At 54.5% G+C, this 22,283-nt stretch overlaps 1 protein-coding gene across 1 annotated transcript; it reads left to right on the top strand.

Annotated features, from left to right (window-relative positions):
- The first annotated feature begins 184 nt into the window (after positions 1-184).
- Positions 185-15,438, top strand: vap (RAS p21 protein activator vap). The gene is made up of 18 exons (XM_037224368.1): positions 185-486; positions 2,655-2,804; positions 3,478-3,684; positions 4,074-4,276; positions 4,751-4,865; positions 5,242-5,344; positions 5,847-5,961; positions 6,271-6,392; positions 8,376-8,537; positions 8,809-9,041; positions 9,278-9,398; positions 9,675-9,895; positions 10,139-10,343; positions 11,787-11,902; positions 12,316-12,470; positions 12,767-12,933; positions 13,395-13,520; positions 14,510-15,438. The coding sequence occupies exons 1-18, from the start codon at positions 317-319 to the stop codon at positions 14,651-14,653; spliced, it is 2,835 nt and encodes a 944-aa protein (XP_037080263.1). The 5' UTR covers positions 185-316; the 3' UTR covers positions 14,654-15,438.
- Positions 15,439-22,283: the final 6,845 nt, after the last annotated feature.

Here is a 22,283-nt window from a genome sequence, read left to right as displayed (position 1 = left end):
AACTGCATGCATATTAGATAGTACATACTTTTTATCATTTTAAAAAGCCATAAAGGAACAAATACCTTCAAAGCTACCAAATTTTACTTCAAAAGACAGACATTTTCAAGGACTAAGCGTCGTTTCACGTCTTATTTCAGTACCATTCGAGGTAAACAGCACTGCAAAGCAGCGAAGCCAATGGTGTTGGTCGTGTGGGCTAGCCGCGGGGGGAGCGCGTTTGAGAAAGTGAGGCCCGGGGTGGGGCGGGGCAGCGTGAGTGCTTAAGGTGCTCCACAGCTGTTTTATATTTGTCGTGACTGTTGTAGAAGTGCTGATGGCTTCTGCCAGACCCGGGACTGGGAGGTACCGAGATAGATCTTGTGGCCAACATGTGACGAATGTCGATATTGATCCGAACGAGCCCGCTGTGGACGAGTTTGATCCTTTTCAAGATCAAAATAACGTCGAGGAAGACCCCACGTATGAACCTCCGCCAGAAAAGGAGTGAGTGAATTTAGTGGATGGATTGTGCTGCTGGGTGCTCAGCCATCAGCGCTGTACAGCACATGCATGGTATTGCATGTTTGGTACTTAAGTGCCAACTTGGTTGTCTGGTTGTGGAATCACATAAGGTGTCACCTGTACTCTAGGCATGGAATGAGCAGTTGAGAAATGCTTCATTTTCCATGACTGAGGCATGCATGCTAGATGCCTTCACATGTCATGCATTTTTTTATTGATGCAGGCAAAATAACATTGTAAATTACCATGTTCTATTGTATCTGTGTTTTACTATGTTTCATTACTTGTCCATTGGCACAATAGTGCTCCTCAGAGTTCTCTCTCAGAAAAAGAGGTGTCTGATCAAAATGCTGAATCAGCTACCCTAGGTAATCATGAATTGTGAGATGTGCTATTTTCCCTGTGTATGTTAAGCCAAGTTTCTGCTTGCACATAATCAGATAAGATATTTAGCCATGCAGTGCACATCTTTAGATATGTTTCTTTGTAGAGATTGTAGGGATTATAAGTTGATCAATTGTAAAGAAGCAAATCAAGAGGTGCAGCCATCATTGATGGATGTATCACTTCTCAGGCAATATGCAAGGAGGTACCAATTTTTCACTTTCCCACATTGTATATCATAGATTAGGAATGTGGGGTAAGATTATAAGCTATGTTCCATGCTTCTGATGTGGTGTGGGTTCGCTTTGGGGCTGCGCTCATTGAGATCTTTTTGTTGTTCAACTGCCAAGGTGAGTGTGTAAAGCCAACAGCACCATAGAATCGGATATACCTGCCATAACTTACTAATATATCTCTAAACTGTCTGACCTGTAGAACAGTAAGTGACTTGAGAGAAGGCAAGGATGCCTTCTCTGAAACTGATTCAAATGCAGGACATTATCACCTAAACTTGAGAAATAGAGCCTTTAAAAGTTCACAGGCTTTCAGATTTGCTTATTGTATTGTTTTTTTACCAAACAATGTTTGTGCTTTTACAATGGCATGGCCACCAATGCTCAAACTGCAAATGAATGCAAATACATATATTTTGCAACCAGAGCCTATATATTGCAGGGCAGGTAGCCCAATTATCCAGTGATGTTATCTGTTGGATGGCTCATAAATGCAGCATCAATGAACCTCTGTCAGGAAGTCTCTCATGAAGAGTGAACTTTCCATCCCATGGATGTCTCATTTGCTTGGATTCATATCCATGATCACAAATGGTAGCCCTCATATCTGCTTTCCCCTTGTTCCTCTCACTCTTCACAAAGGGTTGTGCTGTTAGCAGCACAATATGTGCATAATATTGTCCATGTTTTTTAACCTGTGTGTGGAGAAAGATGTCCTTGAACCAGCTCAGCATTTTTTTTCTTGGTTTGTGCTGCATCTGTGCTAGGCCATTGGCACTGCAAATGGCCGGCTTTTGCAATTTTCAAAATTGCAAGCAGCAATTTTCAGCATTTGCATTGCACTTCAATGTTGCATGAAGCTTGTTATGTTTCCTTGGCATTAAAATAAAATTCAGTTTGTACTAGATGCTATTTTTCTCTCAAGTTTTCTCAGGCCATTGAGCTTTTTGCCAATTGCTGCCATGGAGTCAGGGAGGAGTTTCAAACCCCCAGTACTTTTAGGTGCAATGGCCATGTTTGTGGCATGGCTGTGCAAAATGGCACCACCACAGAAATGGTTCCTGGAGTATCTAGGGACCAGGTAGCTCCATGTCCTCACATGCACAAATGTGTAAGTCATGTAGGAGTGGTGGGTGACTGTGGCAAGGCTGAAGCTGTGTTTCATATACATGTCTTCTTCTTCAGCTCTCCTGCACCTGGATTAGCGCTCCCCTCACTCCAACCCCTGTCCAGTATCTCAGGATCCAATCAGCTGAGCACCTGTGACAAACTAATTGTGATGGCTTAGTCTTTAAATTTGCAGGTTTGGGAACCCACAGGCATGGTCAAAATGCAGCATGTGAATCCAGTTTCCAATCTGAGACAAATATCCACAAACTAATCACGACTGTGTGGCGAGTGCTTCTTTTCCATGAAGCTGACATGGAAGGTTGCAGATAGCTGCAGGTCTTGAGCTTGTATGCCGCGGACGTATGCGCGACGGCGTGCCGCTGTGGTGGCGTGCCGTCCTCACCAGCGTTCATCTCGCCCCAGATGGTACCACGGCCGGCTGGACCGGCAGGGCTCGGAGGAGCGACTGCGCGCGTTCGGCAAGTCGGGCGCCTACCTCATCCGCGAGTCGGACCGCAAGCCCGGCTCGTACGTGCTCTCTTTCCTGGGCAGGACGGGCGTCAACCACTTCCGGTGAGTGCCGGCCCTGATGTCACCAGCTGAGAGCTGCTCGACCCGCCGGTTTTGTATTCGTGTTACATGCCAAAACGCTGCAGACTTGATTGCTGATAAGAAATGTCTACAGATTTTTACCTACCAAGCAAATAAAGGGTTCTTGCGTGTAGGGAGGTGCTGTGGCTAAACGTAGCAGTGGAGGGGATGTTGCTCCGCGTAAAACCGACATTTTGTACTTCCATTGTAAGCTGGGTTGTTCAGCTATGCGTTGGTAAGGAGATGATGCCTGGGACGCCTGGACATATAATTGTCGTTACGCGCTGGTAGGTGACGGTGTCGCAGTGCTTAAGCGCACCAACAGGTCAGCTGGGAAAGTCTGACTGCTGGGCAAAGGCGAAACAACAATGCATGGCTCAGCAGGTGTCGAAAATCTGTCATCGTCTTTGTGTCAGGGATTGCGCGTGAGCAGGTCCGCCGACCATCACTGTGGTACGATGTTTCTGACATCACTGCAGGCATACGTAAGATAATCCAGTTTCAAGTCGGAACCTGGTTATTGACTCATGGGGCCGTAAACCATGGAACGGTTTAAGGCCAGCGAGGGAAAGGGCATCATCGGATCAGTTCTCCCGGTGAGTGGTGGTCAGCGTCACGCCACTGACCAATGGCATTTGCCGGGCCGGCCCGCCAGGATCACGGCTGTGTACGGCGACTTCTACATCGGCGGCCGCCAGTTCGCCTCGCTCTCGGACCTGATCGGCTACTACACGCAGTACTCGGACCTGCTCAAGCGCGAGCGGCTGGAGCACCCGGTACCGCCGCCCGAGCCCGTCAACGATAGGCGCAAGGCCGTCGCCGTGCTGCCCTACACCAAGATGCCCGACACTGAGGAGCTGAGGTGCGGCCGGGGCGCGTGCCGCAGTGCCGTCCGAGATGCGGGACCGCGCGGGATCCTGCGAGGAGAGGCCGGCCAGGCGGCACCGGTTGCCGTGCTGTCGTGGGTGGTCGTGATGTTTCAGCGCCGTGCCACGCGCAGCACCACTTCACTTCCTTCTGAGGACATAGAATAATGAAGTAGCTATCAAGCGTGGGCCTTTTTGTTTTTGGCAAGCGGTGAGTTTTATCCTCACTTTTATACGTGACGTGGCACATTCCTCTGTGCATTGCGGATGTTGCCATGGGCTATTCGAGCATCCGTTTTGTAGCATGCTGTTAGCTATTTCTCTAAAGATCCCTGTAACCCTCTTGTTCAAGATGATATGACGAACGTACACCACTCGGTTTCAGCTTTCAGAAGGGCGACATATTTTTCGTGCACAACGACTGCGGTGACGGCTGGCTGTGGGTGACGGCGCACCGGTCGGGCGAGCAGGGCCTCATCTTCCAGGAGCTGACCGAGACGCTGGACGAGACAGTCGACCCCAACTCGGTCTACCCCTGGTTCCACGGCACTGTCTCCAAAAACGAGGCCGTCGACCTTCTAGTCAAAGGTGACCGACTTCGCCATTCGCCGCTTTTCCCGGTGTGTACGTGAGCGTAACGCGCGCACAGTTTCCACGGCCGTGAGGCTAAAGCGACATTTACTGCAATGCGCTAGTCCTTAGAACGACATTGACGGGAAATCGCTCACATCGGCGGGGTTGCTGCAGGAACCTGAACCTGTTTTGTTCCACCTTGGCAAAGAGTGGTGGTGGGCGCTTTTCCTTCCTCGATCTGTCCCGCTGTCCGCGAAGCATTTGCTACCGGTGGCAGATTTGCTCACCGTATCGCGTTCCGTGTTCGTGGCTTACCGTGTTCGTGGCCGGCGCTCAGCTTCCGTCGTCGCCGTCTCGCACAACACCAGAGCGTGACCCGGGCCAGCGCACGTGTGGCTGGGCGCGGCGGCCATGTGTCGCGTGACCTCCCTCCCCCGTGCCCGGCGCCGCGAGCACGCGGCCCGCGCTGACCGGCCGCCGTGTCCGCAGCGGGGCCGGGCAGCTTCCTGGTCCGTCCCAGCGACAACTCGCCCGGCGACTACTCGCTCTTCTTCCACATCAACAACCAGATCCAGCGGTTCCGGATAGAGAAGAGGGGCGTCCGGTGGGTGTCGGCGGCGTCAGTGCCGCAGTCATGGCCATGGCAGGAGCGGGTGGTCATGTGGAGTGGCGGTATCGGCGACGTCAGTGCTGTAGTGTCCATAGGAGGCGCGAGCTGTTGCGCGGTGTGGCGTACCAAACTGCTGTCCTGGCCATGCTTCTGTTCGTTCGTGATCTGACCGTGCTCGCTTGACTGCTTTTGTCCTTAAGAGTTTCTCACGGCAATGCGGGGCTGTGGCTGATAGCCGGTGTGTGGACGGATGGGTAAGGGCCGATGCAAGAGTTTCTCACGGCAATGCGGGGCTGTGGCTGATAGCCGGTGTGTGGACGGATGGGTGAGGGCCGATGCCCTGCGCCTGCTTACGCGTTGGCGCGGGCAGGTACGTGATGGGCGGCCGGACGTTCGAGTGTCTGGAGGCCGTCATCAACCGGTACAAGGTGGAGCAGATAGTGGAAGGACATACACTCTCGCAGCCGGTCAAGGTGCGTGCTCTTCCGCGGCCAGCTGGGCCGGGCTGGGCTGGGCTGGGCTGGGCTGGGCTGGGCTGGGCTGGGCTGGGCTGGGCTGGGCTGGGCTGGGCTGGGCTGGGCTGGACTGAGCTGTTCTGGCAGTTCCGAATGTGGTGGTCTCGGTTGTACAGCTGTGGTCACACCGCACTGTCGTGCTGGTGCTCTGGCAGCAGGCGCCGGATAGTCTGATGAGTGGGATCGCGCTTTGGTCTGTATTTGTTTGTGGTCACGGTGACTGCGACACGAAAACATACTAGAGGTTATGTGTACATTAGGGAGCATGTAACTTTCCAGCAAGCCACGGTGTCACCAGCTGCTGATGGCTTTGCGAGATGCTTTATCACACTCGGTTGTTGCCGCCGCTGGGTGTGGTCAGCGCGCGGTGCTGAGCTGGCCGGCCGGGGCTACTGGTGCCGCTCAGACCAGCCAGGGGCACTGTGTGTGTGTCCTTCTGACCGGCTCCGCGCCCCCGCAGAAGACGAGCACAGAGCTGGACGGCCCCGTCCAGTCCCGCGACGTCAAACACGCCGACGAGATCTACGCCACGCTGCGCGAGTGCAGGGAGATGCAGGGACTCAAGAAGAGCAAAGGTACGCGAACGGCCTCAACATCCGCTGATGATGACAGGGTCGAAAACTCACCTGCGATAGTGCTGTTCTTGTGGAATGTTGGTGATGGTGTTTTTGTGTCACATGGTCCCACTCTGTTTTTAACTTATTTTGTGTGGACTGCCTGTTGTCCAGAAAATTGCTGCAAAGACAGTAGTCATCGCCGGTTGCAGACATAAACGATGTACATGGAGATTCTACAGCGTTTTCTTGTCTTTCCACACACCGCCGTTAATGCATTATGTACTGTCAGTTTTTTTAGATGTGTTCTAATACAGTCGTTTATGCCAGGTGTTAAGATGCAGGGATACCTGAGTAAGAAAAACGAGAAGAACAAGAAATGGAAGACGATGTACTTCGTATTGCAAGTAGAGGGAACAGATACACATCTCCTTTTCTATGATAATCCCAAGGTAAGTGACCTCCTGGCGTGACCGTCACTTTTAGGGAAAGACGTCAGTGAACACCTTTATTCACTCGTTCGTGTTACAAGTTGTCTCCCCGGTTACACCTGACCTTTTGGGAGGCATCGTTCGCCCGTATAGCACCGGGGTAGCCCTGGCGGTGACCACCTCCCGAGGGAGTGTTGGACCGTCCCCCAGTTGGGCTTCGAGGTGGGTGGAGAGCCCCGGTGCCGAATGCTTGCTAGAAATCGCATGGCTTATCAAAACTCGACGGACACCTGACCCCCGGGAGGGGGTCGGACAGCGCTGAGGCCCGGGTGCAAGGGGGATTCGCCCCCCCCCCCCCTTCCCCTTGCCCTCGGATTCTGATCTTCTCCAGCGGAGATATAAAGCTTTCTATCCAACGTATATCGTTACAACGACGGAACGGCCGTGACAAGTTTGGAGACATCACGAGATGTGACAAGCTGAGGGATGGCAGCATCGAGGTAGAGTTCGCCAGTAGTCTGGAGGCGAAGCGCGCATTAGAAGCGAAGGAGTTCACTTACACTATTCGTGGTGAGAACGGGAAACATGACAAAACCGTAGCTTTGACAGTAACACCTCACAACACAACAAACTCATCTAGAGGCGTTGTAAATTGTTGTGACTTTCGTGATGTAAGTGGGAACAAAATCGCCGGGGAGCTTTCGAGGCTCGATGTAACCGTCGCGTGCAGAATCCTAGTCAGGAGAGGAGGAGGAGAACTGACGGCTACCAGCAACATCATTCTCACTTTCAATCGTCCAGATCTAGAATCAGATATTCGTGGGGCTATTGTCCGCGTGAGAATCCGTCTTTTCGTTCCCAACCTAATGCGCTGTTTTCAATGTCAACGGTTCGGCCACACGAAACCCCATTGCCGCAATAAGCCAGTGTGCAGTGAATGTTCGTCTACCACCCACCTAAGGGACAAGTGCACCGCTGGCCATCCTTATTGCGTCAACTGTAGTAAGGACCAAACACCACACGCTGTGTTTGACTGTACGTGCCCAGCGCTCCTCAGAGAAAAGGAGGTACCTTTGCTGAAAACGTCCAAAGAAATATCTTTCCGAGAGGCCAGATACCTGTATGACGCGAATCATCCCAAGCTCTCGGATGCATCGAAAGTAAGAACTGCTTTGCCGCACAACAACGTCATCGAGCAGATGGCCGTCGCCCAGTTCGCGGGACTCCTGAGATCATTTGGTCTCACAGCTGCACCTTCAGCACGTACACCAGGCTCCCAGCCGGCGTCCGAACTCCCTCATCGCCGGCCAACCAGTCTGTAGCGGACGTTGGCGTCCGGGCTAAGCCCCTGCTCCATCCCCGGTGCCGGGCCGGTCGACACCTATCATGTTGCCGACCCCCCCCCCCCCCCCGGCGTCGCTGTCTGCTGCCGGAGAGGAGGTTTGGACGTTGGTCCGGCGCTGCAGTGGCCCGCGGGCCCCATGGGCCTTCGCGTCGGTTTCTTCGCCGCCCTCGTCCGTCTCCGCTTCGTGTGCTCCGCTGCCTTCGTCACCTCCGACGAGATGCTCCAGTTCTTGTCTAATCGGACATCACTGGTGACGAATCTCACGTTTTTGTCACGACTCTGCTGTTTTTATTTCAGCATAACATAGGATCCTTTAGCCATTTACATAGGTAGGTAGTAATTTAGCTGTTATGGGCGCAAAATGACCTCGGTAGTCGGCGCGCTCTAAAACTCCAATCAACAAGTTGTTTCCAAGAAGAAAATAGTCATTTGCTCACTCACGTCATGTAGCAAAGGTGTGGTACTATTTAGATTGCTCGAATCTTCTCACATTCGTTCATTTCGGTATTTTGTGCGTGCAGTAATGAATGTGGCACACTGGAGGCTACTGTCCGGAGCACTTGAAAAACAATATGCCTGGGTAACCTCTGGAGACAATATATCATTCACATGTAGGCATGCGCCTTTTCGTAATCAGCGTTGTTTGTGTCTCTTTCCAGCGGATGAAACCCAAAGGTCTGATTGACCTGAGCTGTGCCTACGTGTACCCCGTGGACGACTCGTTCTTCGACCGGTCGTTCTGTTTTCAAATAGTGGAGAAGGCGCTGCCGTGCCTGGCGACGGTCACCTACCTGTGCGCCGGCTGTGCCGACTCGATACAGGTCGGTTCCCCGGAGCGTGCGCGGTCATGCCGCCGCTGCGCGTGCCACAACCTATGACGTAATCACCCCTGTTCGCACGTCTGGCGTCACGCTTGTGTGAACTTCAATGCCGCGGTGTGCCCTTGTTGGAGGCGCGTGTGGAGCGTGCTGTCCTTGGACCGCGCGCCGCCGACTGTCCGTCCGGGTCGCGTTGTGCGTGTGGAGCGGTGCCGGGACGTCACGCCGGCTGACGTGATGTCATGCCAGCTGACAGGACGTTTGCGCTCCGCAGGACTGGGTGGCGGCGCTGAAGCCGCTGTGCGTGCCCCAGAACGCGCGGCTGCCCAAGGTGGCGAACCTGCGCGAGCTGCGCTGTCTGCAGCTCTCCGTGCTCGAGGCGTACCGGCTGCCCCTTAAGTTGGTGCCCAGTCCATTTTGCGTCATCGCCGTCAATCAGGTCAAGGTGGCGCGCACCAAGGTCAAGACCGGCCCCGACCCCGTCTGGGGCGAGGACTTCGTTCTGGAGTGAGTGAAGGGCGTTTCCAGTTTCAGCTCTCCGTTTTTTTCTTTCTTTTTATCCGGTCATGGTGAACAACGTTAACATCTGGTACCCGCTTGTTCATTCGGAGTGCCAGGTGGCTGACCTCACAGCTGCTTATGTCTTCGTCCTGGTACGGTGTCATCGCTCCAACTGCGGCTCTCTGGCATGCCCGTCGCTCCACCGAACTGCAACCTGATTGACTTGTGACCAACCGCTTCAGCGACCTTCCGCCGGACGTGCTGACCTTCAGTGCCATCATCTACAATAAGGGCAAGCGCTCCAAGGACAACGAGGTGGCCGAGGTCACCCTCGAGCTTAAAGACCTTGTCAGCGGGGAGGAGGTCAGTGATCACGAGGCCAACGGGTGACTCCTACGGGGATGAAATCCGTCTTATGGGCCTCAGCGTGAACACATTTGATACTAGCCTTTTCAAATGCAGGGGAAGGATGTGGCAGCATTCGTTCACGTAAGACCGGTATTAATTTACAATAATCCGGGTATCAGTTGTGTGGCGCGCTCCCCCTTCCTCCCTGCCGGAGGTGGCTTGGCGCCCGGCCGGCGCTGCCAATCGGCGGCGCCCGCTTGCCTGAGCGTGACGCCCCGGGCCGGCCGGCAGACGGAGAACTGGCACCAGCTGTCGGGCATCACGCCGATCGGTGAGTGGGGCTCGCTGCGACTGCGGCTGCGCTACACGCACGACTTGGCCATGCCCTGCGAGGAGTACTCGTCGCTCAAGGAGCTGCTGCTCGACGACCAGCTGGAGGCGGTGCGCGCCCTGGCCGGTCTCCGACACGGCGACCGGGTGCCGCTGGCCGCCGCCCTGCTCAAGGTGTTCAGGTCAGTCGTGTGCGAGCGTCTCCCAGTCACGGTGTTCCGGTCAGCCACCGGTGACCAGCTTCGGGTCACGGTGTCCAGATAAGTTATTGGTGGCCAGCTACGGGTCACGGTATTCAGGGACAGTCATAACTGGGCTGCCTTTTAATGTGGTTCAGGCTGATGCGATCCATCACGAGGGGTGAGCCCGTAGCCACCGGTCGGCCGGCCTCGGCCTGTACGACCCCGCCCCACGCCGTGCCGCAGGTACGAGAAGAAGGAGGCCGAGCTGCTGCAGACGCTGAACGACCTGGAGATCGAGACGGAGGAGGATAAGTCGACGCTGTTTCGTGGCGCCTCGCTCACCACCGCCCTACTCGACCTCTACATGAAGTCGGTCTGCACCGGCTTCCTGCACGTCGCCGTCTCCGACATGATCAATCGCATCGTCGAGTCCAAGCAGTCGTGCGAGGTAAAGCTCGGCACACTGTGACGTGGTAAAGCTCGGCACACTGACGTGGTAAAGCTTGGCACACTGTGGCGAGGTAAAGCTCGGCACACTGTGACGAGGTAAAGCTCGACACACTGTGACGAGGTAAAGCTCGGCACACTGTGGCGAGGCAAAGCTCGGCACACTGTGACGAGGTAAAGATCGGCACACTGACGAGGTAAAGCTCGGCACACTGTGGCGAGGTAAAGCTCGGCACACTGGCGAGGTAAAGCCCGGCACACTGTGACGAGGTAAAGCTCGGCACACTGTGACGAGGTAAAGCTCGGCACACCGTGGCGAGGTAAAGCTCGGCACACTGTGGCGAGGTAAAGCCCGGCACACTGTGGCGAGGTAAAGCTCGGCTCACTGTGACGAGGTAAAGCTCGGCACACTGTGACGAGGTAAAGCTCGCCACACTGTGACGAGGTAAAGCTCGGCACACTGACGAGGTAAAGCTCGGCACACTGTGACGAGGTAAAGCTCGGCACACTGTCGAGGTAAAGCTCGGCACACTGTGACGAGGTAAAGCTCGGCACACTGACGGTCAAGCTCGGCACACTGACGAGGTAAAGCTCGGCACGCTGTGACGAGGTAAAGCTCGGCACACTGTGACGAGGTAAAGCTCGGCACACTGTGGCGAGGTAAAGCTCGGCACACTGTGGCGAGGTAAAGCTCGGCACACTGTGGCGAGGTAAAGCTCGGCACACTGTGACGAGGTAAAGCTCGCCACACTGTGACGAGGTAAAGCTCGGCACACTGTGACGAGGTAAAACTCGGCACACTGACGAGGTAAAGCTCGGCACACTGTGACGAGGTAAAGCTCGTGACGAGGTAAAGCTCGGCACACTGTCGCGAGGTAAAGCTCGGCACACTGTGACGAGGTAAAACTCGGCACACTGACGAGGTAAAGCTCGGCACACTGTGACGAGGTAAAGCTCGTGACGAGGTAAAGCTCGGCACACTGTGACGAGATAAAGCTCGGCCTACTGTGACCTGCATCCGGTTAAAAGGATGCGCGGCTTTTGCTCAGTGTCGTTTACCCTCCAGGCAGTGGCCGGTTCTAGAACTGCATGGATCAGTGCGCTTACAAACAGTGCACAAGACGTGGTCTGGCGAGAATTGGTGCATGGATCACCAAGCGTACTCCAACAGAAAACCACGCACCGCATATGAATGAAGTATCGGTATCAACTCACGTCGCCTTAACAGAAGGTGTTCATGCAGCTCTCTATTGTTTGCATTGAACGCCGGATCTCGAGTCTTTGGTGGCGGTGTGGTATGACGCAGCATCCACTTTTGGCGTGTTTTACATGCATATCCCGCTGAAGGCGGTATGTTCACCATGGGGTCAGCCGTCGGTCGGGTGAGGCGAGGACCGCCCGCGTGGCCGGAGTCCCCGTCACCGGACTGCTGTGGCCGTTTCAGCTGAACCCGTCCAAGATGGGCCACCAGGAGGACGCCTGCAGCAATGCCGAGTACCTGCTGGAGGTGCTGGATAGGATCACCGATTCCATATTCCTGTCGGCAGAGGACTGTCCCCGGTGGGTAAAGCCTCCCCCTCTCTCTCTCTCTCTCCGGACCGACTGGTGCTCTGTAGCGTGGGATGACGATCTCCCCTGCCCGGCGACCAGGAGTCCGCGCGGATTTCACGATCTGTGCGATCCCAGCGATCTGTGTCCCGTACCATTGGCGCTGGCTTCAGTGCCGACGGAGGTCTTGGACGACCGCTGTGTCTGGACCCCCGCCCGCGGTGTCTGGACCTGTGCTCCGCCGTGTCTAGACCCGTGCTCCGCCGTGTCTGTACCCGTGCTCCGCCGTGTCTGGACCCGCTCTCCGCCGTGTCTGGATGCGTGCTCCGCTGTCTGGACCCGTGCTCCGCCGTGTCTAGACCCGCGCTCCGCCGTGTCTAAACCCATGCTCCGCCGTGTCTGGACCCGCTCTCCGCCGTTTGCAGGACGCTGCGCTATATCTGCGGCTGCCTGCAGCGGAGCGTGGCCGCCAAGTGGCCGAACGAGAAGCACGTGCGCACGCGCGTCGTCTCGGGCTTCGTGTTCCTGCGGTTGATCTGCCCTGCCATCCTCAACCCGCGCCAGTTCGGTCTGCTCACCGGTACGTGGCGGACACCGGCCGGGGTGGGGGGAGGGGGGGGGGGGGGCAGGGACGGAGGGAGCTGAGCCCGCACGCAGACGGAGCCGGGGCTCCGCCGGGCCGGGCTGGCGCGGTCGGCTCGGATCTCTACGCGTCCGCAGGAGTGTGGTGTGCTGATTGCTGCCCACTGGCAAGCCTCAGGAGGTTACTGTTGTTTTCGGCGGCGCGGCCCCTGTTCCGCTCGGTGCTGTGAGCGGCGGACGGCGGTGCTGGGTGCCGACCGGCCGCGACGCTGACAGGCGGCCGTCCGTCCGCAGAGCCGCCTCCGTTGCAGGGCGCCCGCTCGCTGGTCATGGTGGCCAAGTGCCTGCAGAACCTGGCTAACCTGGTGGAGTTCGGCGGCAAGGAGCCTTACATGGAGGTGGTCAACCCGTTCATCATCAAGAACCGCGAGCGGATGGTGATCTTCCTCGACCACCTGTCGGTACGAGATGCGCTGGCTGTACATACACTGATGCGAGTTGAGTGCTTTCCGCAGTGTTTGCCGCTTCACAGGCGCGGTTCTGGGCAAGGAAATTGCCTGTGACCAAACGCCCGTGAATTAGACAGCGTGGTGTTTGGCCTGCGTGCCACTGGTTTCACGAGTGCCATGGGCCTGACCCTGGTCGGCTGAAAATTGTGCCAATTTAACGTGTTGCATTCTGATGTTTGACATTATCGGAAAAGGAACCGATCAGCTCGCACTTACGTCATTGAGAAAGCCAAGCGGATGGGCATTTCGCGGTCGGGCATTTACACCAAGGGCATTTCGTGGGTGGGGAGGTCACCTGGGGAGGGTAGCCCGACCGGAATGTTCAGCACACCTGCCTGGCGCTCCGCTCCGGCATCGCTGGGCGGCGCGGCAGCGTCGACTATCGGCGTAACCGTGCGCCCCTCATCCGACAGAACGTGCAGGTGCGGCCCGAGTCGGAGGACCTGCCGCTGAAGGGCGACCCGGCGCGAGAGCTGGGCACCATCCACCAGACCTGCTCGCTCCACATCAAACACATCCAGGACCAGTGCAAAGTGCAGGTGTGGCCGCGTGCGCAGGCGGCCATGGCGAACACGGGTTCGAGGGCAGCTGTGGTCTGAGACGCTCCGTCGTCACGCCGTGGTTCTCAAAAGGAGATTTTTTTGTTGTTGTGCTTACCGGCATGAAATGCTCACACGCTGTACTGTTGTGCAGTAGATGAGTAGTTTGAGTAACTATGCTTCAGACTCAGCGCCAATTATCCTTAGTAACGGGGCTCACATGTGGATATTGAAAGGCTCCTAAATATGAAAAAAAAACTGAAAAAGGCGGAGGAGTACACCGAAGACAAGCGACCAATCTAGTTCGGAGTCGACGCCGTGGTGGGACATTTCGAAATACCTAGATTTGTTTCTCATCCGACTTTCGTAGCATGCCAAACGAAGGACGGTTCCGGTCCATCGGTGGAAAAAACGCCAGGAGAGATGATTAGAGCCCGGAAGCCGAGCGGTGCCACAAGTTCTGCATGGTTCCCAAAGTCTGGAAAACGTGCGCACGTTGCGCCCAATCCAATTTGAGAACCACACGGCTTCTGGCCAACATGTGCACCATCTGACTCATGTATGTTTGAATCCTCCGAGTGAAGCTGTCGCGAATGAACCCGAAAACAAAACTTATGCTTGTACGGCATGTCGGCAATGCACGCGTCGAGAGGCGCTGATGTTCGCATCGGAGACGAGATATGCAAGGATCGCAGACGATGTCGATTGGGACGCGGGTTGTTGACCAGGCACTTGCACTTGACAATTTTACTGTGATGCCGCGGCCCTGAGCCTGCCCCCCTCCCCCCCCCCCCCCCCCCCACCCTCATTGGCAGACGGCTCCGTCAAGCCACGGCACTGGTCATGTGATCCGCGCCTGCGCGTGAGGTTGGCTGCTGGCCCGACAGACCGGTGTCCTGCACCGAAGGAGAACCCCAATGTCTATCGCCACCTAAGTGGCCCGACGCCGGGCGTGCGGCCGCACGTTGTGACCCGACGCCCGTCGGCAGCCGAACCTGCGCAAGCTGGTGACGGTGACGCAGATCCTGGACAAGCACAAGAAGACGTACCAGGAGATGATCCGGCAGGCGGCCAGCAGCGCGACCGGCTCCAGCCTGCGCGCGGCGCCCGCGCCATCCACGCCGCTCGTGTGACCGCCGCCAGGCCGCTGCCGCCGCCGCCGCGCAGATATTACCGGGAAGCCCCTCCCGCCCATTGGCTGTTTTCTACTGGCGCGCGCGAGCTCTTGTTTGCTGTGCCAAATGCGTTCGATGCCGGCTGTCCGCGCCCTGTGGGGTAGAAGCTTCCTCCGCTTTCGTTTGCTTTTCGCCGCTCGTTTTCGGGTCGATGTGCGTGGTCGCGGGAGACTGGAGGTCTCCGGTGCTGCCCGTTTTCTTTCATGCTTGCTCGGCTTGTTTTGGCGATGCGGTCGGCTTCAGTGGCGTGGACGGACCGGGGCCGCCCCGGTCCGGCGACACGGCCGCCCACCGCCGCTCGCTGTCTCGTGATAGGCGGGGTCCTCTGTCGACGTTGTCGCCGCGGCGAGCCTGCTCAGACCCTTGACTGGCTACTCTTCATGAGTGCGCGTGGGGCAATTGCGCATGCGTGTGAGGAGTTGGGACGTCGTACGAGAAAGTCATACCATCAATGTATCCATTTGTGTTCATTGTTTTTGTAGTACTTTACGAACGAATATAATCCAGATATCGTCGTCACCTATTACCCAATATCGATATCACATTGCTGTATTCGTGGTGTAATCAAAACGGCTTTGAGTGCCACGCATCACCCGTGGCCAGTGTATCATGCCATGCAAGGCTGCGAGCGATCGCACCCCGGCCTGCCCGTGCCCGGACACTTGGCCTATTTGTACCCAGACACCAGGCACACGTGTCCACAAGTGTAATAAAGCAGTCGGTACGCGCATGGCGTTCGCGCGCTCAGTATCACGACAGGAACAGCACCGAGAAGGCCATCATGCAGCAGGCGACGCAGACGTACGGGCTCAGGCGCTCGCCGATCCGGGCGAACTTCCAGAACGTCCCCATCAGCCTGCCGGGGCGACAGAACGTCGTCACCATCGCCCGCTGGGGACAACACTCCACACGAGGCGCGGTGGTGACGCGCGTCACTTGTCAGAACGGGCTGGCCGCCCGCCTGGCTGTGTCGGTCCGACGACGATGGGCGCCGACGGGGAAAATGGCGGTTACACTACATGGATATACAATAATAAATCATTGATTGATTGCTCGCGTTTTAGGGCGTTTCGACGACAAGATCTCATAATAGCCCAGCGCAAGAGATTTCTTTCTCGGTTCGTGACATGTTTAGTGAGTGACAGGGGGGAGCTAAACATATTTTTCATTATCAATCTGTGCAAACTCGACCGATCGTCAAGCGGAAAACCCCACCGTACAGAGTTTCCCGCTGGAGCATGCTACTTGCCGACAAAAATGACCGGGTGTTTCATTCCTATGGTATGCTTGTTATGTTCTTCATCGGGCTCAGATATATGTAGTTGAAATGAATCAGGCCGTTCACGAGGGTAAAACTAAATATGAACGGACAATAACGTCTGGTGTCGTCCCGCGATCACGCCGCTGTGGTGTCTGGCTTTCAAGGAGTCTTAAATTTTCATCACGCCCCGTGGCAATCGAATTTGTGGCGCGGCCGAAATTAAATAAATCGAAATCACGGGCAGAGGGCGGACGCCACGGGTGGTCGTCACAAGGATTTATGCGACGACGATGGGGGCCGAGAGTCAAACGGCGAAACAGACGCATGACGGATCCTCAAACCAGATGGACTGAAAAGGCTGCAATTAGCCGTTCGAATCAAGCCGACTAAGCGTGGCCAGTAAACCGCAATCCGGACTAGCAGGCAGCCTGGTGTAACCCGGCCAATAGTTAATAGCATAAAAACAAAACCCATATTTTGTACCGTTTTATAACAATGAGACCACAGACAATTTGATTTTGCGGCCGTTCTCTGACAGTGAGAAGCCTTAATCTGTATGAAGTAGCGTGGCGCGGCTAGAAGGCTGCTGCGGCGTGGCGCAAAACTGGAGCGCGTTGCCCTGGCGCGAAACGGGGGCGGGCTGCCGCGGCGCGAAACGGGAGCGAGCTGCCGCGGCGCCAAGCAGGAGCGAGCTGCCGCGGCACGAAACGGGAGCCCCTCCGCTTCCCCATGCCCACTCGTCCATGCCCCACGCGTTCTGCCCCCGTGGTATCGCCGATGGACTCAATGTGAGGACCTCCATTACCCAGTACTACGACGGCAAAAATATGTCCCGCTATCGCTCTGCCACATCCCGAGCCCTGACCACTCCACGTACCCTGTCTTGTTGCGGTCCAAAACGCTTGGCACGATGGCGTGCACGAATGTGCACGTGCAGATCAGCAGCAGCACAACCGTCAGCAGAGACTGGAAGTTGAAGATGGCCGACTGCAACCGCACACGCCAAGGGTTACCAGCAAGCCGTTTGAACGCCGCACCGCACGATGTGATGCGGGCAATGCAGCAGCCCGGGTGGCACCTGGACTGTCTGTTGTGAACCTGTGACGGTTGCCTCTTGCCACTAGCTGGATCTTTGATGAGCTGCAGCACACTTGCATGCGTTCATCAGCAATATCGCAGACGCTCCTGATTTGTGATGCTTTGAGATAAGATGAATTAAATAACGGCCCCCCGTCCAACAGGCAAGTACCAGCAGATCCGCTCAGCGCACTTCCCGCCATTGAAAGCTGAGTGAAGCTGCCCTCTGTGGCTGCTCACACGTGTCTCAAAATTTTTAAGGTACAAGCCTCTTCCTCACCATTGCACAATATTTGTGGTCCCTGTACTAGCTGCAGCCATGTACCGCAGAAGTTTAAACCGTCACCTGGAAACACATATTTTTGCAGTTAATTTCAGATACATATAACCGATTTCCTATGACAGACAACTTTCCTGACTCGCATCAAACTGTTACAGAATATATGCTACAATAACATTTACCAAGAAAGACCATGAAAATGTATCTAAAAGGACATTACGCCAATGGGACTCGATCCTGGCAAGCTCCTGATCTCCAAAACTGCGTCAGTCATGGTGACATGGTAAGCATGAAGTTTGCGGGGCGAGTGGAACTTGGCTTGGAATTATTTATGCAATGGTCTAGTTAATGCAATGACAATGGTGACATGCAGTGAATGTTCAAATACCTATGATATGGTCATTCACTGCTCATGCAATGAAATCATTCCTCTCTAGACTAATCGTCCCCCAGTCCTGTAACCAGAATTTGTGCCCCTCAGTAATGGAGGTAATACCAGGATAGGCCACACAAAGCCCACCACAGAGCCTGCCCCCAGCTCCCAGCCATTGACCCATCCCTAGGAGCCTGCGCCCAGCTCCCAGCCATTGACCCATCCCTAGGAGCCTGCCCCCAGCTCCCAGCCATTGACCCCCATCCCTAGGAGCCTGCCCCCAGCTCCAGCCATTGACCCATCCCTAGGAGCCTGCCCCCAGCTCCCAGCCATTGACCCATCCCTAGGAGCCTGCCCCCAGCTCCCAGCCATTGACCCATCCCTAGGAGCCTGCCCCCAGCTCCCAGCCATTGACCCATCCCTAGAGACCGAAGTGCGACACTCTCCAGTCTCCCATCTGAATCCGACATCAGCTCCAGTTCTTCAGCTCACAAGATTCATGAAATTCAGGCAATGGTCTACATGGGGCAAGCCACTGCCAACATGGGTGTTTTCCCCAGTGGGCCAGGGTAGGGTGTGCCGGGACGTTGGTGAAGCTGCTCACACTCATCCCCTGCAGTCCAGCCTGCTGGAGGGCCTGAACATGCAGCAACAACAGGCAAAGGTGACTAAAACACCCCTTGCCCAGACCCTGGACTTGGGAGCTGCCAGCTCAGCTGATGTTTAACAGGCATCCATAGCAAACCACCTACCCCCTCCAGTGACCATGCCTAAGGTGGGGTGCAAGGGAGTTGAAGGCTACTAGGAAGGGCTATGCTGATCACAAACATAGGGCTGCTGACTGGAGGATCGCTAGCCCTTGGCAGCTACTACACACAGACACTCATGTCAGGGGAGTGCTGGTGGAGACCACCAATGGGGGGCACCCCATCGCCCAGACAGGTGGGCTTCTTCAAGAATGCCCTTGTGGCCCTCCTTCCGGGATGTGCATGGGTAGTCTCTCCAACCAAGCATCATCCAACTTCTGTCATGACCTTCACCACTTCCCTGGTAGTCTGCCCATAGGCACCAGAAGCAGGGGCACCTGGCATGCCCCTCTAACACTGCTCAAGCCTCACCAGCCCATCCATGGGACCTACTGGGTTCACCTCAAATTCCGGCACAAGAGTCGTCCAACATTACCATGGCAAGGACTGCTCACACTGCCCCTTAGACAGTACTCAGCAGGCTGACAGTAGCCATGAGGCCATGCTGCTGGGGGCAACAGGCTCCCCATAGGCCAGCAAACACCACTGGAAATAGCTGACATTTAGTTTATGCCATGTAGAGTGCCAGCAGAAACCAGCCCTTCAGTACCAAGTTGGCCACTCATTACACATACATGCATTCATGTACCCTCCCTTTCACCAATTTTGCACTCTTCTGAAATCAGGAATGTGATATCTGCAGCAAGGTACTGTCTATGGGCTCATGAATGACAATTTATAATGTCTGTATCCACCATGAATCAAAATAGAAAGGCAGATTGGAAAAATGTTTGGAGTTAATGAAGAAAGGATGCTTGTGTGACATGGATGCTCTGCTGGCATCATCAATGTCCCTGTATTGGAGGCAGCATGAAAGCTTTCCTGACCATGAGATGCTTGTTTGGTGCTGATCTGGCATAGGGGAATAAAAACTCAACTCAGGTTATAAAAACATGTTTTTGCTCTCCTGCCCCAGCACACCACAGTGCAGTGATTCCTTTGGAAGGGGGGGGGGGGGACACTGTTCCAGCACATCTCTATGTAGATTACAGCTTCCATTTTCATTTTTGCATGACTAAACAAGTCCTAAATGGTGTTTCAAAAGCAGATATGTCTAGCCTGGTGACCACCTGGCATGCATTACTCCTACATGTCTGCAGTATCATCATGCAACCAGTTGACAACAGTTGCAACCAGTTAAACAGGCCCCCTGAGGTCCGATTTTTACCTCCACCTGCGTCACACCCCGGCTACGCAACTGAGCAGTAATGTGCCATAGAAATGACAATTTGCTGCATTGACTGAGAACACGTTTAGCCAAAGTCGGGTCGTTGCCAGACTTTCCCAGCAAATGGTGCAGCACCATTTACCTTCTTCACCCGCCCCGACCAAAGCAACACAGACACCCTCCGTTGAAGGTGTCCGCAGTACTAGCCTTAGGTGTGTGTACGGCTTTTTTACTTTCGTACCTGTGCCGCCGAAGGAGGGGAGAGCTACGTTGGCTGCAGGGTCAACACATCCTCGAGAATTTTTAGTACGGATGTTTGCTAAGAGGGGAATCGTGTTTAGTACCGATTCGTACTAAAAGTGGCGGCGTTTAGTACGATAGATGCTAAACAAAGCAGCCCGGTAACCCAGGACTGAGCGGAGGAAAGGAGGCTGTTTAGAGGTGAGCGTCGTGAATTTCTTTTCGTTCGATGGGAGTAGAAAACCTTCACCATTTTGAGTTCCCAACTCACATTTGAATGCGACTTGGTCCTAGCACGCGGCAAGGTCGGTCGGTTGGTGGTCAGTGGGGGGGGGGGGGGGGGGGGGGGGGGGGTACCGTGGAAGTGGTTGGAAAACGTGCCCGGAGGAGGTCTTGCGCGTGGTTTACAGAAGAGTGTTATCTACCGGCTGAGTGTGATATTGATATATCCTGGACTACAGGGTCTTGGGAAAGATATTGTCTCCAGATAGTGCAAATAATCTGATACTACTCTCGAGGCGTGGTTCGCATCATACTTGGGTTTTACCCGAATGTCTTGAGTCAGCTCCGGACTGGTTCACAGATTGTGCAATCTGATTCAGCTAGTGACCCAACTGTTCCATTCCTGGGGTTTTGCAGCATACTTTATGCTATTTCTACCATCACTCACAAAGGCCCAAGCTAGGGAGGATGTTGTCCTTTACACCCTACAGGATCATACACCCACTGGTTTTTAATGGGATCCCCATTTTGGAAAACCAGAGCTGAGCCCAGTGCTCTGGTTTTCCAAACCAATATATATATATATATATATATATATATATATATATATATATATATATATATATATATATAGGTCAGGGTGGACTTTCCTACCTCATGTTACAAAAGAGCATTGTGCATCAGTCATTGTTTTTAAGGCAGAACATATCATAATTAATCGTAAAACAGGCTGAACTTGGTCAAATGAAAAATGGAACAGTTGAGTCACGAGCTGAATCGGATTGCACAATCTGTGAACCAGTCCGGAGCTGACTCAAGACACTTGAGTCAAACCCTTGATGAGGAACTTAACCCTTGCACTGACAGGGGGCAGTGGCAATGTGACGCACTTAAGTTTTCTGGGGTTACCTCTGGAATCTTGCCCAGCGGCGCCGATTTTTTGCGCAGCCTATCAGACATCCATTACGCGTGTCCTGGCCCTGGCGGCCCCACTGTCGAGCAAGGAAACGGCCAAAATTTGCTGTGGTCGGTACCTATTGAAGCAATGAGGGTCTCTGCGTAGTTTAGGAGCCCACAGTACCGAACAGAGGGTCCTGTGTCGGCAACAGGCTTGAGTGGGCCCGGGTAGCATTTGCTTAACCGGGACGGAAGAGGGACCCCAAATGTCAGAAGGCCTCTTGGGTTGGTCGGGCCCTCTGACAACAACAGCGGATGAAAAAATAATTGCAAACCACGATGTTTACGATGAGGGTTCACAATGAAATAAAAGAGGGCCTTTTGTTGGTCATCAATGGCCCCAGTACTGAACGGAGGGCGGTTCGTCCCATTTCATCTAGGGTTCCGTTGTGCCGAACTAGGGCCTTTTGGATGCCTTTGGAGCCTATTGGAAGCGGTGCTCTTTCTCTCTGCTTATCACATCTCATTCGCGATCCAGTGACTGGGGGTGAATAAAGGCTGAGGTGGGCTTTAATAAGTGAGTTTAAAATACATCAAATTGCACTTTGCGGTGCCTTCTGGTTTCTGTTGCATTGCCTTGCATGCATATACACGAGGCGACCATGTACCGGCCCTCTGTTGTTTTAAAGGGAAATTTCACATTTTAAGGTAATGAAGAAAGCATCAGATGTGTTGAAACGGGTTCACTTGTAACTGTCTTTATACTTCTAGGCAGAAAAACTGTTTTAGACAACACAGTTTTCCTGTTTGGAAAGTGTGTTTCTGGATACGTCATCATTTGATTACGTCATCATGCCTTGTACAACATTGACTGAAAGCCATTTGACGGCCTTTATATCTGCAAATCGTGCTCACGAACGCCAGGTATGAATCACTCTACCATTATCTTTCCTCGGCCTCGGTCACCGCATGGCTTATAAAATGGCAAGATTTGAATGACATGACGTCATGAATGTCAAAGTCACTTTGAAATACTTTCTCCGACATAGCCTCCCAATTTACGCTGACGTGTAGCTAAAAAACTATAAAGGGTAACGTCTTCAGAAGGGCAGGACTGTGAACTGGACCCAAAAGCTTTCAGGATGGCTATTTCAGTTCAAAACCCGGTATAAATGTGAACCGCTCTCTTTAAGCGGGTGAGTGTCGCTATCTCTTCAGGGACACCTTAAATTGCAGGAGTGTCCCGAAAAAGTGCAACAAGTTC

This window comes from Pollicipes pollicipes, unplaced genomic scaffold, assembly GCF_011947565.3.
Source record: "Pollicipes pollicipes isolate AB1234 unplaced genomic scaffold, Ppol_2.1 Scaffold_4881;HRSCAF=5763_pilon_pilon_pilon, whole genome shotgun sequence".
Taxonomy (NCBI): Eukaryota; Metazoa; Arthropoda; class Thecostraca; order Pollicipedomorpha; family Pollicipedidae; genus Pollicipes; species Pollicipes pollicipes.
Note: the sequence above shows the minus strand (reverse complement) of the source record. Positions and strands in the feature narration are given on the sequence as shown.